The 22,703-nt window shown below is 41.1% G+C and overlaps 1 protein-coding gene across 6 annotated transcripts in view; it reads left to right on the top strand.

Annotated features, from left to right (window-relative positions):
* The window catches only part of astn1 (astrotactin 1), a 490,568-nt gene that overhangs the window by 113,251 nt on the left and 354,614 nt on the right, over positions 1 to 22,703 (top strand). For 2 of the 6 annotated variants that reach the window (XR_009783285.1, XM_061732842.1), the window contains exons 6-9: positions 7,499 to 7,648; positions 9,327 to 9,476; positions 12,528 to 12,695; positions 22,105 to 22,189. Coding sequence is in view for 5 of the 6 variants with exons in the window: in XM_061732842.1 (XP_061588826.1) it covers positions 7,499 to 7,648; positions 9,327 to 9,476; positions 12,528 to 12,695; positions 22,105 to 22,189 (553 nt within the window). In the remaining variant the exon portion in view is untranslated. The remainder of the gene's footprint in view (positions 1 to 7,498; positions 7,649 to 9,326; positions 9,477 to 12,527; positions 12,696 to 22,104; positions 22,190 to 22,703) is intronic. The other 4 variants (XM_061732844.1, XM_061732843.1, XM_061732846.1 and 1 more) reach the window with 4 other exon arrangements.

The raw sequence follows: 22,703 nt of genomic DNA, 5'->3' as shown, positions 1-22,703 counted from the left end.
TCGTACTGGATGGTAAAGGACATTTATCCAGTGTAGCATCATTGACATTGCTGAAGAGAAAGTACAGGCATGAGACGTCTGTCTGAGGCCATGCAGAGATCATTTGTAATTTTCCCCAGGGTTTTCTGTGTTCTATGATGTGAGCTAAATACTGACTGGAACTCCAAATACAGTTAATTTCCTTACACGTGGCACAATTGTAGCCTTCCTGAATGTGTCTTGGAAGAGTGTTGGAATGGGGTCTAAAAGTCAGGTTGATGTTGTAGTTGAGCTGGGTGACCCCTAGGGTACATGGGTAAGTTATAGTTCTTAGCTCTCAGAGCTCAACGGGACAGAAACTGTATAAACAAAAACTGGGTTCTGCAGTCATCTTTAAAGCTGTTGTACTCGATCAACGTCATTAGTGGAAAGGATGCCATCCATTTTCCCTATTACAGACGCTATTTCATTTGTGAAGAAACTCATGAAGTCATCACCAGTGAGAGTTGAAGGCATACATGGCTCAAAGGAGCTATGACTCTGAGCCTGTCAGTGCTGGAAAAAGTCTGGTCGTGTATTGTTCTCTTCTGTGATAGATGAGCAAGAATACATTTTAGCTTTGTGAAGGGTATTCTTATATGTTTAGACTATCTTTTAAGATTATGTGGGATTCTTCTGAATACATCTTATGTCACTTCTTTTTTCTGAGCTTTATAACAGTCTACTTTTAAGTATGTAACATTGAATTAAACCAAGGACTCAGTTTTGAAGAGTTTTTCATGTTTGCTTACTGATGCTCGGTAGAATTGAGAAATCTACTCACTTCTATGGCCTTTTAATTTTCTCTAATATTCCAAGTGCATCCTTCATTCCCACTCAAGCAAATGCAGATTTTTAATTGTGCTTTGATTGATGCTCTAGAGGACATTGTTTCATACCGGTAAACATATCTGAAACAAAAGTGGAGAATGACTGTGGCTTCATTATTAAAACATTTGTTGCCGAAAAACTAGTACCATCAAAAGAGCCTTCTAACTTGTGAACTAAAGCCATGCCAACATCTGTGCTGGCAGATATTCATGGCTGCCAATTGCATTTATGCAACGCATCCCTATTTTCAGTGCACATTGTTGTAAACCCAACAACATGAAAAGCTGATGAAGCTGCTGTCATGAAACGTTCCCTCTCAGTTCACAACACAGACGTTGCTGCCAAGTGTGTTTCTGTCCCCATTGTTTCTGGAGAATCATCTTCAGTTTACTCAAACACTAATTTTTTGGTTGGGGATTTTTAAAGCTCTCATCAGAGCAAGGTTGAATTTCAATTTGATTCATGTATATAAATACACACAACCAGCCAAAGGTTTGGACCCCATTCATTTAAATGGAAAAGTGTTCCAGACATGTCTATATGTGTACGTCCCGCTGAGGCAGCAAGTCCTGGGCACTTTGATGGATTTTCTCGCTCACTTTGTGATGTGCAATCTGCAAACACTTGTAAGACAAGCCTCAATACATGCCCTCTAAATATAAGTAATGCCTCATCTTTCAGCTGAAATGCATTTTTGGCATTGTGAGGGGAGTATGTGCATCCTGCAGGTATTAAAGTAGCTAAGTTGTGCATTAGCCTATGAACTCCAGAGTATACAGTGGTTTTTGGGGCAGATCAGACAGGTGCTATTAGTAATTACTGATTAAAATTATCTGCATTGTTATTACTGAAGGCGTGAAAAACAAAGAGATAGTGTTTATCATATTTATTTTACAGACCTTTCTTTTCCATGGAATTGAATGCAAACAGGACACTGGAGTCCTGTTGATAATGCTCAGCAAATCCAGAAATGCTGTGGATTTTCATTTGTTAATTTTGTTTTTATCTCTTCCATCACACACACGCTCATATTCCTCTCTCTCTCTCTTGTGCACATTTATATAAACATACATACAAGCCACCAGGCAAATGTTTGTACGCACTTCATTTGAGCAAGAAAGTGTCCAAACTTTTGACTTGTATTGTATAATATATGTATTGCTTATTTATTTACACACCCTGTTCTCAAATGTTTTGGAGGACATAATAGCAATATCCCACATAGACACGATGAGTGAGAGGCAGTAGTCTGAATCGTACAGTATGTGTTTGTTGTAGTTGCTAAGATTTTTCAGGAGGCTGCTTTTTGTGGTGTTGGTAAACCTTACTGGTTTATTTATCCTTTCCTTTTTTATTTCTTGAAGAATAACATTGTGTTAATGCAGTGCAGTTCAAAAGCTCAGCAAGCTGTATTCTGTAAAAATGCAAAACTGAATTGGTTGTTTTTAAATACATTTTTTGAAAGGCTGAATATAAAAGCCTTCATGAAGTTAAGATTTTACTCCAAAGACCGGTGCATTAGATTTCACTAGTTGCAGTACTGTATTCGAGTCACTAGACTGAGTCTGAGTCCAATCTCAAATTACCATTCAAGTCTGAGTCAAGTCCAAGTCATTGTAGAAAAGCTTTTTTTTTTTTTTACCTTGTTTGCACACATATTAATGATTGATAACATGACGGTAGAAACCAAAAGTAAATATATGTGCATTATTACTATATTTAATATATATACATATATATACGCATACATATGCGTACACATACATAAATATACACATACAAACCCAGTGTTTTTTTTTTTTTTTTTTTTTTTTGGGGGGGGGGGGGGGGGGGTGACGACATCCACTGCCAATCCAGGAAGCAGGAACACACGGAGAGACACGTCAAGCACTAGAAATCTGCAACAAAAAAACACAAAACAAAGCACGAAACCGGCACGGAGCCAACCAAAACAATAACAGCAATCAACCTAAATCTTGAGATCTGATCGCAGTCTAAGCTAAGCTATCACTACCGCTACCTAAACCCAAAGACTAGAGAGCCAGCATGCAGGTGAACAAGCCAGTGTGTATGCCTATGTGTGTGTGTGTGTGTATGTATATGATCCTGCGTGTGTGTGTGTGTGTGTGTGTATATGCATGTGACTAAGTGACTGTGTGTGTGTGTGTGTGTGTGTGTGTGTGTGTGTGTGTGTGTGTGTGTGTGTGTGTGTGTGTGTGTAATAAACCAAACAAAGCTCCACCTGAAGTGTATCTATAGTGGGGGGAGCAACCCCGCCACCCCGCCACCCGCGAGACCAGAGGCCGACACGGAAGAGCCCGGAACCCAGGCCACCGGCAACCCCACAGAGGGGAGAAGTAGGAGGGAGGCAACCCACCGCCTGCGAGGCCCCCCCCCCCCCCCGGCGGCGGCCGAGGGGGCCCGCGGGCGGGGCCCCCACGGCGCGGGAAGAAGCAGCCAGGGATCCCACGGCGGCGGACTGCGACCCAGGCAATCCCCGGCCACCCGGTCGGGGCCGGACATGCGGCCAGGAGGCCCTCACCCTTCAGGCCAACGACCCCCACCCGGCAGGGGGCCAGCCTGCCCGGAGAGACAGAGCCGCCCCGGCCGCCGACGCGGGCAGGCGCACCCGTCCCCCACGAAAGTGGCCCTCCAAGACCAGAGGGGCGCCCCGCCGCAGAGGCAGCGGGGGGGACCGGAGCCGGGCCCGGAGACAGGGAACCCCCCAACAAGGCGACGCCCGTGCAGGCCCGACAACGGAGGGCCCCAGACCCAGGCATCCCATTCATTCATCCATTCACCTATCCGATACCTATACTAATAATAATATAATACACTATACATAATAATAATACTAATAATACTAATAATAATAATAATAATAACCATCTTTGTATAATATAATATTCATAAATTATTAAGTTTTGATGTCCTGCCAATGGAGGCTCAAATCCTCCATGGCAGGACCCTTCCATACCGCATTCTCACCGACACAGACATACAATCACGCACCGTTTCCCCCTCCCCGGGGGGGTCCAGCACCGCCAGAAGGCACCCCAGGCTGCACGGCGAGCCCCGCCGGGCCCGGGTACCCCGACCCACCTATCCCAGGCCGGTGAGGGAGCGCGGGTGATGTGGGACCCCCTCCCGCCCCTGGTGTTGAGTGCCTGTGATTAATGCCATAAAAACAGGGAGGGAGAGGGCCAAGTATCGATTGACACCGACCCCCCCCCCCTCCCGAACTACGTGTCCTTGTCAAATGTATTTACTAAGTGTTGAATGTGCAGTGTCTATTTTGCTGTTAAAACCGTGAGGCGGGGAGTGCCGGGCCACGCGGGACAGTGCCCCCCACGACCCGGACCCCCCGCCCTTCGCCTATGTGCGTATGAATCGTGTAGGGGGGGAAGAAGGGGGAGCATTGTAGAAAAGCTTGATCCAAGTTGGCTAGTGATCCGAGTCATGTCCAAGTTGAGTACGATCCAAGTGACACTGCTGCCATCTTTTTAGACTGACATTCATTAAAATACATTTTAAGCGTCTCTAAGCATGTTCTGGTTTCGTGGTTCTTTTAGAGTTGGAACAATTACCAAAACACTTTTTACCATGACTCAAGAAATGGATGAAAACAAGGAGAATAATCTGATGGACATTTTCTCCTGCTACTTTAGTAACATTAGTTTATTTCTACACATGGTGCATTCATGATATACAGTGGGGCAAAAAAGTATTTAGTCAGACACCAGTTGTGCAAGTTCTCCCACTTAAAAAGACGAGAGAGGCCTGTATTTTTCATCATATGTTCACTTCAACTATGACAGACAAAATTAAAAACAAATTCCAGAAACAAAAACACATTGTCTGATTTTTAAAGAATTCATTTGCAAATTATAGTAGAAATTACTTTGTTATATACCCTTTGTTGGCAATGCCAGAGGTCAAACGTTTTCTGTAAGTCTAAGGTTTTCACACACTGTTGCTGGTATTTTGGCCCGTTCCTCCATGCAGATCTCCTCTAGAGCAGAGATGTTTTGGGGCTGTCGCTGGGCAACACGGACTTTCAACTCCCTCCAAAGATTTTCTATGGGGGTGAGATCTGGAGACTGGCTAGGCCACTCCAGGACCTTGAAATGTTTTTTACGAAGCCACTCCTTCGTTGCCCGGGTGATGTGTTTGGATCATTGTCCTGCTGAAAGACCCAGCCACGTTTCATCTTTAATGCCCTGCTGATGGAAGGTTTTCACTAAAAATCTCACAATACCATTCATTCTTTCCCTTACACGGATCAGTCGTCCTGGTCCCTTTGCAGAAAAACATCCCCAAAGCATGATGTTTCCACCCCCGTGCTTCACAGTAGGTTTGGTGTTCTTTGAATGCAACTCACCTTTCTTTCTCCTCCAAACACGACAAGTTGTGTTTCTACCAAAAAGTTCTATTTTGGTTTCATCTGACCATATAACATTCTCCCAATCCTCTTCTGCATCATCCAAATGCTCTCTAGAAAACTCCAGACGGGCCTGGACATGTACTGGTTTAAGCAGGGGGAACGTCTGGCCCTGCAGGACCTGAGTCCCTGGCGGCGTAGTGTGTTACTGATGGTTCCTTTGTTACTCTGGTCCCAGCTCTCTGCAGGTCATTCACTTCCCCTGTGTGGTTCTGGGACTTTAACTCACCGTTCTTGTGATCATTTTTACCCCACGGGGTGAGATCTTGCATGGAGCCCCAGAGGGAGGGAGATTATCAGTGGTCTTGTATTTCTTCCATTTTCTAATAATTGCTCCTACAGTTGATTTCTTCACACCGAGCTGCTTACCTATTGCAGATTCAGTCTCCCCAGCCTGGTGCAGGTCTACAATTTTGTTTCTCCCGTCCTTTGACAGCTCTTTGGTCTTGGCCTTAGTGGAGTTTGGAGTGTGACTGTTTGAGGTTGTGGACAGGTGACTTTTATACTGATAACCAGTTAAAACAGGTTCCATTAATACAGGTAACGAGGGGGGGACAGAGGAGCCTCTTAAAGAAGAAGTTACAGGTCTGTGAAAGCCGGAAATCTTTCTTGTTTTTAGGTGACCAAATACTTATTTTACCCAGGAATTTACCAATTAATTCAGTAAAATCCTACAATGTGACTTCCTGGATTATTTCCCCCATACTGTCTCATAGTTGAAGTTACCTATGATGAAAACTACAGGCCTCTCATCTTTTTAAGTAGGAGAACTTGAACAATTGGTGGCTCACTAAATACTTTTTTGCCCCAATGTAAACTAATAGCATGTAGGAATATGCAGCTTGGATAAAATTAATATTGAATTCAATGTAAATACCAAGGAAATAAAATATAATATTGAGATTAAATAAACTAATCAGAAGAATCTCAAGAGTCTCAATGCAGTTAAAGCATGGGTCCGAGTCTGGGTATAAATTAAGTGCTCAAGTCGCAGAGGAAGTCATGAGTCCTTAAAATTAGCGCTTGAGTCAGACTATTTACTACTTACACACACACACACACACACACACACACACACACACACACACACACACACACACACACACACACACACGTGCACATTCGTCTCTCCACTAGTCCTGAACCAGAAGTGGGTGCAGTGAGAAAAATGGTCAGAAGACGACTGAAAAAAGGAGACTTTTCTATCTTAAACATTTTCTTTTTTAATCCAGGGCTGGCCTTGAAATGTTCAGCATGAAATATTTCATGTTTAATTTAAATGCATGACATTTTTTTTAAACTTTTAAATATATACCGTAATAAAAAAAGGCAAAAATATGACAGTTTAAATGTCAGTCTTTTGATGTGGTGAGCAGCAGAAAGTCCTAGTGGTGCCATAGGGAAATTAATTCAACAAGCTCGAGAGGCTTTAATTTTTCCTTGGTTTTCTTCATTCAAGGCCTGTTCTGACTAAGTGATCAATGGCCTGAATTTTCATTTGTCAAGTTAATCAGTTTATAAATTCATATGAAATCGAGGCAAATCTACTTCAAGCCCGCACGAAAAATAAGAGATTTCACTTTTGAGCTCCTGAGATTTGCTTTTGGAAATGTGACTGGATCTTTAACTGCATATTTTCTTTCCACCTAAGATGATCTATTTAGGCACCTTCTTAAAACACTGAAAAGGGTCATAAAGTATAGTTCAGAAGTATGTGAATAAAGGATCTCCATAATCTGAAGTTTTGAAGTTTGAAGAGTCCACTGTATAGTAGCATACAGAATACGGCGATTGAGACATGTTACTGTATCTCTTATCTGAGAAGCTACTGGCTTTTCTAACACCAGAGACATTAATGATTGGTTCTAGCAAGTTATTTCACCATTTCCAGCATCAGTTTCTTTCTGAAGGAGCAAAACTCTTGAAGCTCTGATCTCTGAATCAAGCAGTTGGTTCATCGTTGACTCTGGCGGTCTATTTCCTTGCTATCACTGTTTTACTCACTACTGGCCCATCCTACTTGTGGATTTGCTACACCTGTTTTATCCTGTTCAGGGTCACGTGCGGGTGTGGGGTGGGGTTTTTGCTGTTACTAGGCGAGAAGGCGAGAGGTGGGGTACGCTCTGAGCAGGTCTCCAGTCCCAGTGGTTTCTTTTTTTTTTTTTTTTTTTCATTGGAAGTTTTTTTTTTTTTTTGTGAATCCAACAGCGGGTTCAACTTTCTTGAACCCAGACGGGGACTCTGGGACGGAGGCAGACAGCGAGCCTCAGCTGGCCTTTTACACCGACCCAAACCGCAGTCGGCGCCGGAGTCGAGGTATGAGAAATGGTAACGCCAACAGCGCGTGGGGCTCTGGGGGTAAGGAGGACTCATACACCTACAGAAAGTTTATCCCGCCGACGGTAACAATTTCTACGTCGCATGATAAGTATCCGTAGTGCACACGGATGGATGGATGGTTTCACAGTTGTGTATGCTCATGGTTTTGACTCCTAGAGGGAACACGTAACAGTGTGTACTCTGTGTATACATAGGTTTGTGGAGGGTGATTGTGCGCATGTAAAACTGATCTCATTTCGTATGCATACAATCTTGTTGAGTAAAATCAAACAAGATGGTGAGATCAGAGGTTTCCAGTGGGAAAAATGTAATATTTGTTGCATCTTGTGATTTGAAGAGCTCCATGTTTTGAAATAATATTCCAGACAAATATTATTTCTAAGGAGGACCCATTGAAAATGCTGTCAAAGTGAAGTGGTGCAGCACGCTTTATCTGTCAGCATGCCACGTTCTTCCAGCTTTGATATACAGTAATGTGGGTGAGACAAAAGGAAAAAATAATAATAAAATATTTTTTTTAAAAAGAAAAAGGTTTGAAAATAATAGCTGCTGTCAGAAGGTGTTACAGGCCTTTACAAAGCCTCCAAGCCAATTATTCCTCCGTCATGTGCACAGGTGTCACAAACATGGCAAAGCCTGCAGAAGTGTGGCCAACACCTTTAATTAGAGCTGGGTTTAAGAATAGAATAAGGTGGTTGCAACAATGCCCTAACTAGGTTGTTTATATCCACAGGAAAGAATGATTCATGAGGCACAACAAAGCCACTTTTTTTGTCATTTGACATCTCAGGAAAGATGGGAAAAGGATAAGTTAGTATAGAAATATTCCACTTTTTCTGAGAAATAGCCTAATGTATGCAGGAGATAAGGTTTGGAACATTATGTTAAATCTGAAATGTAAAGCCAAAATGGGTCACAAAAGGTGAAATGATGCCCACATCCATTTTGTGGGTAAGTTTCTTGATAAGATAAACTAGCTATAAATGCAATATAAAAGGTCAGCTTTATATTTGACTTTTGTTTAAAGGATCTCCTTGGGCAGGTTTTGACAGAGAAAGCTGTGGCAGAGCAATTTCAAAGTGAAAATGTAATGTAGAAATATTCTGTTTGTGTAAAAGTAAGTTCTTTAAGCAAAATGCAAGTGCGTGTAGTCAAGGTCACTGCAATTTTTATGTCTGTGCGTGTCTGTGTGCACGTATGCATGCCCCTGTAGATACAAGGTCACATTTGTCTCTTTTTGTGTTGCACTCTGGAGTAAAGCAGATAAGGGAAGCGTTTTCACTCCGGCAGAGAAGAAAAGAAAAGGAAAGAGGGAAGGTTGCAAAACAACTTATGTGCTGGGTTTTTTATTTTTATTTATTTAGGCCCGTCTCTTTAGTTTCCCACACATCTCAGCGTGGATGTTAAAACCCTTCAAAGGTAAACCTTAAGTCTATGCCATCTAGCAAGGCCCATTCTAAATCTCCCAAAGGTTTGATGGTTTGTTTTTTTGGTTTGTTTGTTTGTAGGGAAAAAAAGTAAAATAACTTCCCGTGTAGGGAGTGTGTGTGTATGTATTGTTTTGTGACTGTGCCTGTATGTTTATGGCATAAAGGGGTTGCAGGGAATAAAGTGCAGCTGCTGCTTCATATATGTCTACTATTTGTTGTTCCCACCTCCCCCCCTCTCCCTCCTCGTGTGTGTTTGTTCCCAGCAGCAGGTTCCCCGCGGAGCCCCATCAATAAGACCACCTTGACTCTGATAAGTGTCATCAGCTGCGTGATCGGCCTGGTTTACTCATCTCACCTCTCCTGCAGCATCTCCGTGCGGGTAATCTTACATGTGCCGGAGCACCTCATCGCTGACGGTAAGGCTTTACACCAGCCACGCACTATGGATGCAGCTTTTGGTAATGCACTCCTGTAGATGCTCAGGGCTGGTAATTTTCTTCTGCTCGCCAGGGAGCACAATGCACTTTGACTTTTAACCAAGTTCCCACACTTGGTGGTCCAGATGCTGATTTTGCTCTGCTCTCAAAGACAAAGGTGTATGCCAGGTCGATCCCTCTCTCCCTGGGTTCCCCATGCTACCTCACACAACAGATGTGCCCTCAATGCATCACAGCACATTGAGGCTAGAACGCAGTGACCACCAACTGTAAACCCTACATCACTCTTCTGCTTGTACTTCCTGATGTGATCAACCACTTTGCTTATTAACAAAAAACATCTTTGGAGCAGTGACCTGAATCCTGTTGGCTCATTGTCATTTTTTTTTTTTTTTCAGTTTTCACAGGAGTGAGCAGGCTGTTTAGATGTATAATAGAACCAGGCTCACTTATATATCATCTGGAGGTCTGAACTCCTGCAGCTTTCTCGTGTTTTTTTCTGCCAGGTGCATTACAATTCAGTGAGGTATCCAGGGAGGGAACTTTGAAAGCAGAGATGAAAGATGGCGATTTTGCCCGTTGAATTACGAAAACCTGGATCGATTTAGACTGTTGCCATAAATGTCTCCACAGTCTGATCAGACTTGATTCGATGTCATGGTGAATCTGGTGAACATTTGGATTCCATCTCTGGGAGCAGATGTTATTAATGCGCACAGGTGTGCATGCTTCCGCTTTTCAAATCCTTTTGAAGAAAGGTACAGAAATGCTGTGTCACACATTTCTCCTCGTCTTTCACAAGAGGGCACGTAGTCTTGCGTGAGAACTTGGTGTTACACTGAATCACAGTGCATACTGATCTTCAAAATACAGAACGAAGGGCTGGACGCATTTGACAAAAATGGTCAAATCTGGTGAAAGTTCATCATCTCACATTTAAGATGAGCTCTCATCCTCAAACAAGTTTTGAGTTGTTAGGGATATGGCTCCAGTTGTGCTCCCATATCACTATTGGCTGTCAAATTAGAGGAAAACAGTTTGCATGACTGGCGATTTGAAAAGTGAATTAAATGGAGAAAAACAACAACATTGGGTGGAAAGTGACAATGACGTCTTCAGAAGTGCTGCACATAGCCTCAGTTGAGCCAGTTTCCAACATCACACACTAACGTCTTCACGGCACGTCAGGCTTCTTTAAACAAAAAGAAACCCAGTGATTCCTGTTGAGCAAGCACTTGGCGATAGTTGAAGAAAAAAATCCTTTTGATCTGGGAGAAACCTCCAGCAGACTCAGCGGGAGGCTGGCCCCCTTTCCTAGTTGGCTGAGTTTAGGGGACAGCAGAATAAAAAAAAAAAAAGAAAGGGCAACATGACAGAGAAAGACAACAAACGTTGGGCATGTTGGCAGCCACAGATCAGGAACATGCAGCTGTGGTGCCAACATTGCCTGACAAATAGATGGAGGGAGAGAGAGAGAGACAAAGAGAGAGAGAGAGCAGACAGACGAAGCACAACCTGCGAGACAGAGGCACGCAAAAGAATCCTTGTAGATTATTGTTCTGGTCGTAATTACTGTAAGTTATTGGTAAATTTATACCCTTCTCATTTAAATTCACAGTTAATTCACCCTCTAAACAAACAAGAGTAGACAGCAGTAATTTATCAGCATGAAACCACATTTCCTGACAAATAGGCCCACCTACACCCACTTACTGACACCATGAATGCGGTGGAATTAAACAGCTGAGTTTTTCAAGAAACTTGATCATCTGGAGACTTTAAGTAGCTACTACCACAGCAGCTTAAAAAAGTCAGGCGTGTCTCCTGTCAGTCACAGTCCACGCTAAACCGTAGCTATAAAACGATCATCAAAGTGGACGATACAAACTAAAGGTCATGCGGAGCTTCTGAGAAGTCATGCCCCGCCTGACAAGGTTCAAATGAGCCTTACATCTAATCTACAAAGATGACACAGCAACTGACGGGAGTTTCCGGAGTAAATGTGACACTTGATTGCCCAGGGACTGAAAACTACGCTTTTCTGATTGGTTTGTTCCTGGTTCTTACACTTTTTTAAACTCCTTTTCCAGGCAGCCATGAAATGGATGGGATACACTTCACAAATCAACTTTATTCTTTTAACTCTGTGCCTAAAGTTTAACAGCATGTGAGCTGTAAACCTTTATGTCTTTAAGCGTATTCAGCAGGAACTATTAGATTACACCGTCTGAGAAAAGGTTCTGTGCGGTACACAACAGTAATGCAATTAAAGCACAAGCAGAAATTTAAAACAAGCAGCCACACATGCCATTGCTGCCTCATTATTCTCCATTATCCCGACAGAATATTACTCCGATTCTCTGAAGCTTTCCAGGTCATTTGCAGCTGAAGTTTACGTGGATAATTTACATGGAAAACAAGGAAGATCACAATTCTTTGAATAACTGTTTACTTTTCTATTTATAGTTGTGATCTTTTCTTTAACTCTTTTTCTTTACCACATGTTGGCTAATTGAGCTGCTGCCAACCGTGCAGCAGCAGCCATTTGTCAACATTTATTTTTAGTGACAAAGTGTCATTATGAGGCCACATTCTTTCTTTCTTTCTTTCTTTCTTTCTTTCTTTCTTTCTTTCTTTCTTTCTTTCTTTCTTTCTTTCTTTCTTTCTTTCTTTCTTTCTTTCTTTCTTTCTTTCTTTCTTTCTTTCTTTCTTTCTTTCTCTCTCTCTCTCTCTCTCTCTCTCTCTCTCTCTCTCTCTCTCTCTCTCTCTCTCTCTCTCTCTCTCTCTCTCTCTCTCTTTCTTTCTTTCTCTCTTTCTCTCTTTCTCTCTTTCTCAATAAAGTTTAAGAATAACAATTGAAGTTGTACAGCGTATTTGGATTTGTTGTTGATTTTTAAAGCAAGCTACTAGTTTTACAATTATTATTATAAACACTTGATTTCACCATAATTTAGTCAGCTGTCCTTTCTTTTCCTTCACATTTCCTCATGTCTTTCCCCTATCTTTCTACCCCCCCTTTGTCCCCACCAGGATCAAGGTTCATTTTGCTGCAGGGCAGCCAGCTGGATGCTTCTGACTGGCTCAACCCGGCCCAGATCTTGTTGTATTACCAGCAGAATGCCAGCGGACCCTGGGTCAATGAGCTGTGTGGACGACGCCTCGTGGATCCCTGTGAGCACCAGTGTGACCCTGAAACAGGTTGGTCCTGACCGCAACATGATTGCTCAGTAATGTACTAGTAATGTTAGTGTGAAAAACCCATGAACAAACTTTTTAAAAGAACAACACTGAGGCTCTCTGCCGGGTAATCATGACCCCGAATTTACAAACCGAATTCTTTATTTTTCTAAAGTAAGCAGCTGCTGTGGAAGATGTTCAACTTTGTTTTGTTGTAGATTACATATGAATCCATGAATAACTTGAAAGAGATCCAGATTCAAAGTAGTAAATGTGAAACATGTCCCACCAGGTGTGGAAGTGCTGTTGAAACAGCTGCACCAGCTGCAGCCATTCTAGTCAATGACAGTGTTTCCACTGGAGGCACTCACTCTGGAGGGGTTTAGAAGCATCCAGAAAGTGATTGTCCACTCTGCTCAACATAAAGTATTAATAAAGTTTATTTTACTGCTGGACTCCTGCTAAGCCACATCAACTTGTACACACAATATTGAGCTGACAGGAAGTCGGACACAAAAATGGGATAGAGAATCCAGTGAATTAAAACACCACAAGTGGGCTCTGACTCATGCATCGACATTACAGGCACCTGTGGAGACTGTGGGTAAACAATTCAGACGGTTTGAGAAAAGATTTGAGCCCTATCACCTTCGATGGTACCTACAGGTGAAAAGCCTATTCTGAAATGGCATCAATTCTGCACACTCAGTTGTATTGTCTTTATCCTTCGATATTTTCCACCCGTCTCAAGTCCTTTTGCTCACTGTGGGTATCAGCAGTGCCGGAAAGGAAATTTCCAGTTAGAATTTGGCCATTATTGATTATTGTGAGCAATTCTTTTTGCTCTCTATAGTCTAAAGAAGAATTACCAACGTTTTCTCTTCTGTGTGTAAATTATCGGGGCCATTGCATTGGTTGGCGTAAGATTCGAAAAAGATTAAATTATTTGTTTGCACGGAAATATTAAATGGATATTACCCATTACACTGGCCCATGGAGCTTATTGCTGTCCTGCTTGAGAGAATGCTTGCTACAAGACGAAACGCACGCGAGCTCATAAAACACTACATTTAATACTTAATGTGCGACAATCAGAAAAAGTGCAGCTTTACAAATGAATGAACAGGCAGAAGCCTAGAAAAAGAAGTAAATAATACAATACACTGACATACTCCCACGCATCCTTCAGGACTCCAGTATGGGTGTAGACTGGTCCAGCATTCCATGACCTGGACAGAACCCGCGATATTCCTGCTGAATCCAATAGTTGATTATCAATCGGATGCTCCTCCCCAATGCTCATGGATAGACCTTACCAAGGAGGCTGAGGAGCGTGATTCCCCTGTACTTGGAACCCCCCCCTTCTTAAAGGAGCTTGAGGCAGGATTGAGGCAGGATTTATGAAAAGAATTCGTATACGTTTTAAGTTTTCTAGTAATAATGTCAGATGAAGCGTTCCAAACCAAAAAGAATGAGCCCTCTAGTGTATCTCTCCGTTGCCTTGAACAGGCTGTGTGCTGCAAAATGTGCTGTCCTGCGGATGTGACGTCACATGATGCTGCATGCGCGTTCTCAGCGGCGCACGAGTAAACATTGGATACGCGTTTGAGTCATGAAAACAGATGCTGACATGGCTCATTTCCTACTGACCAGGTAAGATAACATTGTAAGTCATATTTAGAGCTTGATTTGAACAGCGCTCCCGTGCCGGCTTTGCTGTTGGCTGCAGGAACCCTGACGGTCGTCGTAGCGCTAATGAGTCTCATTTTTTATTCTTGCCTCAAGCTCCTTTAAGAGACCAACACCCTCATCCACTTCAGGAGCTTGTTTTGGTCTGTTGTGATCAGTTGACAGCTCAGCTCCTCTCTTCACTCGAGTGCCCAGAATATATGGCTGCAAATCCAATGACATGATTATTAAATTGATCATCAAACTATGACTCAGGCTCCTGGTGCCACGTGCAGCCTTATGTATTCCCTTATATTAGAAAAAGGTGTTTGTTATGCACAAACCATGACTGGCACAGAAGTCCAGCAACTGAACACCACCTGGGTTCAGATCATAGAGGTCATGATTCCTAATCATGCCCTTCCAGGTAATAATGCTGTAACCGACGTGAGCTTTGAAGTCTCCCAGTAGCACAACAGAGTCCCGTTTAGGAGCACTTTTCCGTTTACTTGCAAAGAACTCCATTGACCTTGTTCGATTCTTGACCATTGCGAGAGGCGAGAGGCTTTGAGCTGGAGTGAGATTGCTTATTTCTCCTCAGCTGGGGTCCTGTATGTCGGGGTTCTTCCAGGAAGATGGGAGGGTATCTTCAGAAAGAGTATTCTTTCATACATTAAAATTGCAGATATAGCTGGGAGAAGCTTTTTATTGAGGCAAATAGTGACTCACAAACTGTTAAAAGAAAAAACAGCAACCAACTTCAGGACGTTCATGAGTCACAGTGTGATGCAGGAACCGGCAGGTACCATCTCTATCAATATATATCTGGAAACCTTTTTGTGTAATTATTTTCTGCGTTATTTCTGTATTTGTCAGCACTGATATTGCATTTATTTATTAGATGTATTTATTTATTCATTTTTAATTCTCAGCCCATAATGTGGAGTTGATTGTTCCTTTGCTTTCTTTTAGCTTTGTTTTGTGGCGTTATGTGGGTGAGTACCAGGGCCGCGGTGATAAACTATATATGTATGAGTAAGAAATTAATTAGAGTGGCTCAATGCCATGCTGGAGGAAGCATTAATAAATCCAGCCGTGTAATGAAATATAAAAGTAGATGTAAATGAGTCATAATTGATGGGACGTCATATGTGCAAAAGGATTAATAAATAATCCATACATTTATGTATTAAGAAAATATATATGATGAAATATGTGTACGAAACAAACAGTTTTCCATTTTAGCCAATGATAAAGCTTCATTCAGTTAACTAGCGTTACAGCTGGTTACAGCCGGGTGTCTGTAGTCCTTCACCATGTCCGTCTTTAAACTTGAAGAAAGCCATGTGCAGCTACATCATGTTTTATTCGAGACCTCAACCACATGTGCATTCCACATCAACACAAGATTGTGTTGAGAAAACAGAGTAGCAGCATATTTTGTTGTTTAACAAGTTTTTGTTTTTAATCGCTTATCTTCATTTACATTTATTTTGGTCTTCCCAACCTCCAAATTGACAAAGGGAAAGTAAGAGCCTCTACAACTGAATTACATTATCTTGTAATGTTTTGATAACTTGGAAAACTATCTCTTGTGTGAAAACCCTGTTTTCCAACTACCAGTATGTTTCACTCTGTAATGGACTTTTGATATAAAACACCATGGTGGGATTATTCTCAAGCTATCTTTTATCACTGTTTAAAATGTACAGTATGGCAAAGTTCGTTTCAGGTGTCCTTTAAATCTGGTGGCAGTTTAAGGTGTTGGTGTGTGATCGACCTCTTGGTGCTTTCCTGCTGCTTGTAACCCCTAAATACTCAGACTTAGTAAAAATATATGTATCACTTTCATCACAGCACAAGATGTGTTTTCCAAGCGTTCTGGAAGGCACACTTCCCCTTGGATTTACCTAAAATAATTAGCCGCTTTTCCTTCTTTTTTACAAAGAAGAGAGACATGAGAAGTGACAAATTTTTTGAATGTACGATTAAAACAATAATAGTATTTTACACGGCTGATGATACAGATGTCATGTCTGAAAGTGGCCTCTGACTTATTTTCTAATAAACTGTATTGAGACAATATTAAAGATATTATGGATGAGAGATGATTTCATAACATCTCTATTTTTGCTGATTTGATCAGCAAAGAGTTTCAAAGCAAGGTGTTAAATGTGTCTCGTTCTCTGCTAATGTGGAGGTGTTAAGAGTAAGCTTCTGTATTGGCAAAGAGAAGAAAAAACAGAAATAGACCTGGTTTGGAGTGAAGAATTAGAACTGTACATCGTGTAGCACATGTAAACCTGGCTTTGACATTCTAACTAACGATCTACGCTGCTGCTCTGAACATGCGTGGCCGCTGCTTCTTCTGTTTCTGCCTGATTCTCTGCTGAACTGGTGACCCATCCATGTTGTAGCCATTCACTCTGACATGTGTGACAGACTTTAACCCCTGAACCATCCATGAAAAACCCAGAATAAATGAATGATTTTTAAATAATAATTTTGAGTACACAAAGTACAAGTCACACCCTCTGTCAGTTCTGAGGTCTTACATATCACAGAGTCGTTGTAATGCTGCATATTTTTCTTTTCACTGCTTTTATTTGTAGCCTGTGCGAGGTCCTTGGCCACCTTAGGTTCTTTTTCCCCCTAAATAACTAAAAAACTAAAAGGAACAAAAAACACTTGACTTGATTCTATGTAGTCTAAAAGGAATTCGTAGTGTCATAGACACATCGACAGATATAAACATATGTTGTCTAGTTGCATTAAAAAATGAAAAAAGGTTAAAAAAAATGGAGGCTTTTAGACCTAGTGTTTAAAGAAACTATAGATACCTTTTTGTGACTTTGAGACTCTTTGTACTTTGCATCAGTGCAGCATCTAGAAATGATAGGCTTTAGATACGGACTTGCGCTTGTGAGGGAGCTCTGTGTGCCTGACAGTTCTGCTGTATTCTGTCTTATCAGTTCAGAAAAGTGAACAATAACAGAAGAGCGAGGATGTTGTGGGCAGGACTGGTTGTCGAGGAAGTCAAACTGGAAGTCAAACAAAGAGGGAGAGTAAAAATAAATATAATGCACAATCTAGAAAACATTGGGCTTTTTCTTTTTTTAAAGTATGGTCTGTGTCATTCAGGGGGACTGCAGTAACTTGTTTATCAAACACACTTGATTGATTGATCATCAGTAGATGTAAGCAGAAGTGGCATAAAGTATTACCAAACTGTTGAAGCAACATTCACATGGATTTTTTATGACTTTGAAGAACACAGCTGAAGGTTAAGCAAGATCAAGATAAACAGACTTGCCAGTAGCATATAAGTTTTTAAGCACAAACTCCTCACAAATACAAAAGCACTCCATGGGAAATCTAAATAAGCCGATCTAAACAACTTTCTATTAGAACTCAGAGCATAAGTAGCACCAAGGTGCAGTTAACCCTGTAATGCTGAATGTATCATACTTGATGGAGAGATTTCTGAGACTTCTACACTACTGTCATAATAAAAAAAAAACAGTCCTGGGCAACCTTACTGAAACAATTAAGATTATGCTTCTCTAGATTTCATTATTTCATAGCCAGTAAAAATGAATGCGTTTACTTCACTTATAACAATAAAAAAAAAAATTGACTTAATGACACTTTTAGCTTTTTATGCTGTTCTTGGAAACCTTACCAAGTCCATCACAAATATAATTAGTGGAACAAGAAATCTCACTGTAAAGAGAAGTGGAAATGGCTTCCTTATTTTGCATCTATTATTTAGCAGCCTAACCGTCCTCTGGGCCATACAGAGTAAGATCTGAGACCTTTTTAAATGGATCAAAAAGCTGGACGAGTGCATCTGATGCCTGCTCTTCTTGGAATGATCTCACAATCTCCAACACACCCAAACCTGCACTCTGCCCACTCCTTCAAAAGCTTTGAGACAAAAAGCCTTTTTGTTTTTCATAAGACTTTGTTAAAATAAAAGTTTTGTTCAGTTTATCTAGAGTTCAGTTCATAGAAATGTCCACGTGATGGGTGAGAAAACTCCACCCCATTGACCCACAGGACTCTGAAAAATCACTTGCTGCTCAAAATCAGCTAGAAAAAGTCACATTTCTGCAGTTAAGTGTGAAAGTAGAATAGTCTTGTACTTTGATGCATTTGTAGACCAAAAACGGGCTCACTGAGTCCTGAATGTGCTGCCATGTTTCATCATAAAGAGTAGAAAGTATTTCCCACAGCTGTCGCCTCTTTCTACAGTCATTACCTCATAAAGTCCCTGAAACTCATTTATAACACTAACAAAGTGAAATTGAAGTTTTCTTCCTTGAAATTGAATTACAGTATTAGTCATGTTATTTAATAGTCGCACCTCATATGCATGATTATGTGTGGGTTTGTCAGCAGTCTTGTTCGCACATATGGGAGTGGTAAGTGTGTGTGTGTGTGTATCAGGAGATTGCAGAGGTGCTATAGATAGCTTAAATCCAATCCTCTCCTCTGCTGCAGAAGATACTGATGAAAACTGAGATGGGTTGTGACAGTATCAGTGCTGCTCGTGCGAGACATTAAAAGAGGCAGCAGATGATTTAACACGCAGCATTTCCTTTCCTGAACACCTCAAGACCTGGATGCTTTCGGTGCTGTTTTCACCACCTTCGCGGCATCTACTCTAGAGGTTGTGCGGGGCACTCATGACATACAGAGGGGGATGTTTTTCCTCTGGAGATGCATGCTTCAGCAATTAACATGTTGGCTTTATTGATGTTGCTGCATTCAGCTGGACAGTTTTGTGTACATGAGACCAAGTGCATGAAGGGAACAAAAAAACTGCTGAGGGTCATGTTACTCACATGACGGAGCTTGAGGCACAGCCTTATTAAAGGTGATCCGTGAATTTTGCTCTTTTGACCTAAATAAAGTATGTGTTTCGTGAGGTGTCAAATAGCAGGAGGAAATGCAGTGAAAATAGAGTGTGACGTCTCAAACCTGGTTCAGAGCCTGCATGTAGAGCAATTAGAGAAGGTTACACCTTGCAAGTGAAAAACAAGTCGGAACTGAACAGCACGACCTGAAAGTGCAGTGAGACGGCAAATAACGTAAGATGAGGCATTTAACGGTGAGCAGCAGCTGTTCGCCTAATCGCAATTACAGCTTCAACATGTTTTTTTTTAGCTGCAGTTTGTGATAATATCTAAAATTGTAAAATGTACTTCTCTGTCAGCTTTTTCATTGCACATTAAACTGGAGCCAAAGTAGTAAGTGCAAAGTTTAGAGCTGCATCATCTGTAGGTTGGAGGCAGAACCAGGTTAAGTGTTGGCAAAGCGCATAATAATCATGAAGAAACGTTTCAATTGTGGTGATTTAGGCAATATTTTACTTTACAATGGCTACAAACGAGGGCATACCAAATCCATATTGTGTGAAAGAAAGATGATACTTACAATATGCTGGAAAAAAAGGATGATGACTGACCAGCAGCAACACTCATAGAAAAAGGTTCGGTAACATTTGTAAGTGCTGGTTATGTTCACAGGTAGGACAAGATAGGACGAGAGAAAAATTAAACATGCGCCAGCCAGGAAATTATCTTAAAATAGCTGCAAAGAGAAAACGGGGCAAAAAAGTTTGCAAGCACGATGTTGGAAGATACATTCGGCAGTTGCAACAGCTTTTCGTCAGAATAGGATTTTGATGAAGAAAAGTATCCATTTGAGGATCAATGAGCATATTTCATCATATTTTTTTCCTTTGACATATATATTATAATATACATATGAGGGTTGTATATTATAGGTTTTATTGTATAGTATAATTTTATGTTCATAGATCAAAATCTTCAGGAGCAGCTGTGCCTGTAACTGCCATATGTTGAAAATTATTTATACATTTAAACCAGCTGTTTTGTTTATTTTATTTTCACCTGTTAGCCATCCACATACCTGCCACAGAAATCTGCATCTCCACAGCTGTGAAAAACACCCACTTAAGTGTGTGTTTTATTTTTAAAACTGGTTACATTTGCATGTAGATGGGACCTGTTGATACTAATGATAAGATTGTCTAATGTTTCCAGCTCTTTTTTGTTTAATTCACATCATGGGGTGTTTTTGTTTTCTGTTTTTACAGCGTAATCTTTTACCTCGAGTGAGATTCATCTTTCTGTTACTCAAAATTAGATTTTACTCCCAGGCTTTGCTGGACCTGACTCAGTGTTTGCTTCGGCTCATATCACAGGATCAAACAGATACTTTTACAACTACAGTATTAAATACAGACAAATGTAGAAAGACAAACGGCTCAAATGCATTTCCTCTTCATTCATGACCATCAGCAGGAGAATCAGTGACTGTGATTTCCTTCAGCCTGGCTGGTACTGACAGTTGACCTTTTCCATTAACAAGCGTGTATAAAAGCCCAGGATCCGTTCTTCTCACTTCGTCTCCCATTGAGCATGAGCAGTTCATGTTGTACACGTCACCCCTGAGTAACCCTCAAAAGCAAAGGTGCAGCCCCATCAATCATACTGAGCAAAGTCAATGCTGACAATTCTCCTGGGTGCTGAAAGCAGAACAATAAGCTGATGCGACACTGTTCTTTGTGCTGGCAACATGCTGATAAGTGATGCCTGTTCAAAGTGTGGACATTGTTTTTGTCCCTCTGGTACTGGACATGCGAGATAAATTTTATTTTTCTCTATCAAGCATAATTTGATCTGTATATCCAGTATCACGTATGTAAGTATTGTGAGATTACTGCTTGGATTAAGTCATTTTGTTTCTCAACTTTGTTAATTAGTTGGTAATCCTAGAAAATACTGGAAAAAAATGACCATGGTGACAAAGAGTGTCCTGTAATTAACATCACAGGAGTCTTCGGTCTTGCAATTACTGAGTGTCTATTTAAAGGATGAAAAGTCATCACTGTTTGGTATCACGGTGTTCACCACACTGAACATAGACCAGAGAAACCAGAGAGAGCAAAGGAGAGCGCTGTCTGAGGAGATCAGAAAGAATTATAGATAAGAATATTTAAGGTAAAGGGTATCAGGGTGCGTAAAGTGTGAGGAAAAAAAAACTAAAAATATATATATAGATATATATTTTTTTTTTGTAGGGGGCAATGTTGTGAATTCTGTGCAGAGAAAACACAAAAAAACGTATGAAAGTAGTGAGAAAAGCAATCTGTTTTTGAGTCGTAAAAAATATCATTAGGCACGTATAATTCTGCTCCGAGAGCACTCCAGGTGGTATCATTATAGTTTGCGCTTTAATTCATGTGACCAGAACATCTCATGTGATGGCTAGATGTGTGCAAAGGCATTTAAAACAGGAGCTCTTTGGTGAAGAGGACATTCAAGAACCCATTAAGCAGGATAAAAAAATTAAAGCTAATTATCGATAAGGAGGTAAAAAACATTATACAAGCCAGTTGCAGGTGCAGAAAGTCAGCATTTCACTCTGTATTCAGAACCATCCACTGCACAGTGGCATGCACGCCATCATTTTCTTCGGTTGCCATTGGCCATATTTGCATTATAGAGCAGGTGCATTGTACTGAAAGAATTGATAACACATGCTCCTAGTGGAAAACTTTGTGAGTGGTTTTTTTAGGGGCAACAAGTGAGCTCATGAGTGCCCTGACTATCTCAAAAGGTCCATTATGGATTAGGTAGCAGAGGAGCAAAGGGAATTTTCCATCAAATTAAAGAATAAAAGAGGCTTATCTCTGACGAACACGTCTGAATCGCTGCCTTTGTGTCTGCAGGGGAATGCCTTTGCCTTGACGGCTACATGAAGGACCCAGTCCACAAACATCTCTGCATCCGCAGCGAGTGGGGGCCCAATCAGGGGTAAGTTATGGTAATGGCCTCATAAGATGCTGTGATTGCTCATCATGATGCCAAAATGAACCTTCCGAACAACAAAGGAATCATCTTTCTCGACAGACTGTAAAGTATATTTGCTAAGATGAATCAAAATAACAAATCTCATCAGTGCCAAGATCACTTAACTCTGCAGATTTGTAAACAGCGAATACTTAAGCTTAACAAATATCTGAAATATTTACGTAAATATTTCATGATTGCTATTATATACTGTAGTAACAGTTTGCTCAAATCAAAAGGTAATGTTTCATAATGGGAATGGATTATTCCCATTGTCTGTCTTTTATTTTTTTTTATGTTTTCCTTTATTAACATTGAAAAAAGCCATATGAACCCACTTTACCACAAATAAGGGCTCACATCTAAATACTGATCATACTGTGGGAATAAATCTGATCGCAAATAATGTTGCCCACCACCTTGCAGCTGTCATATATACAGTTATATGTTTGATCTTCATCTACTGACACTGGTCACA

The sequence above is a fragment of the Cololabis saira genome, chromosome 10 (genome assembly GCF_033807715.1).
Source record: "Cololabis saira isolate AMF1-May2022 chromosome 10, fColSai1.1, whole genome shotgun sequence".
Taxonomy (NCBI): Eukaryota; Metazoa; Chordata; class Actinopteri; order Beloniformes; family Belonidae; genus Cololabis; species Cololabis saira.
Note: the sequence above shows the minus strand (reverse complement) of the source record. Positions and strands in the feature narration are given on the sequence as shown.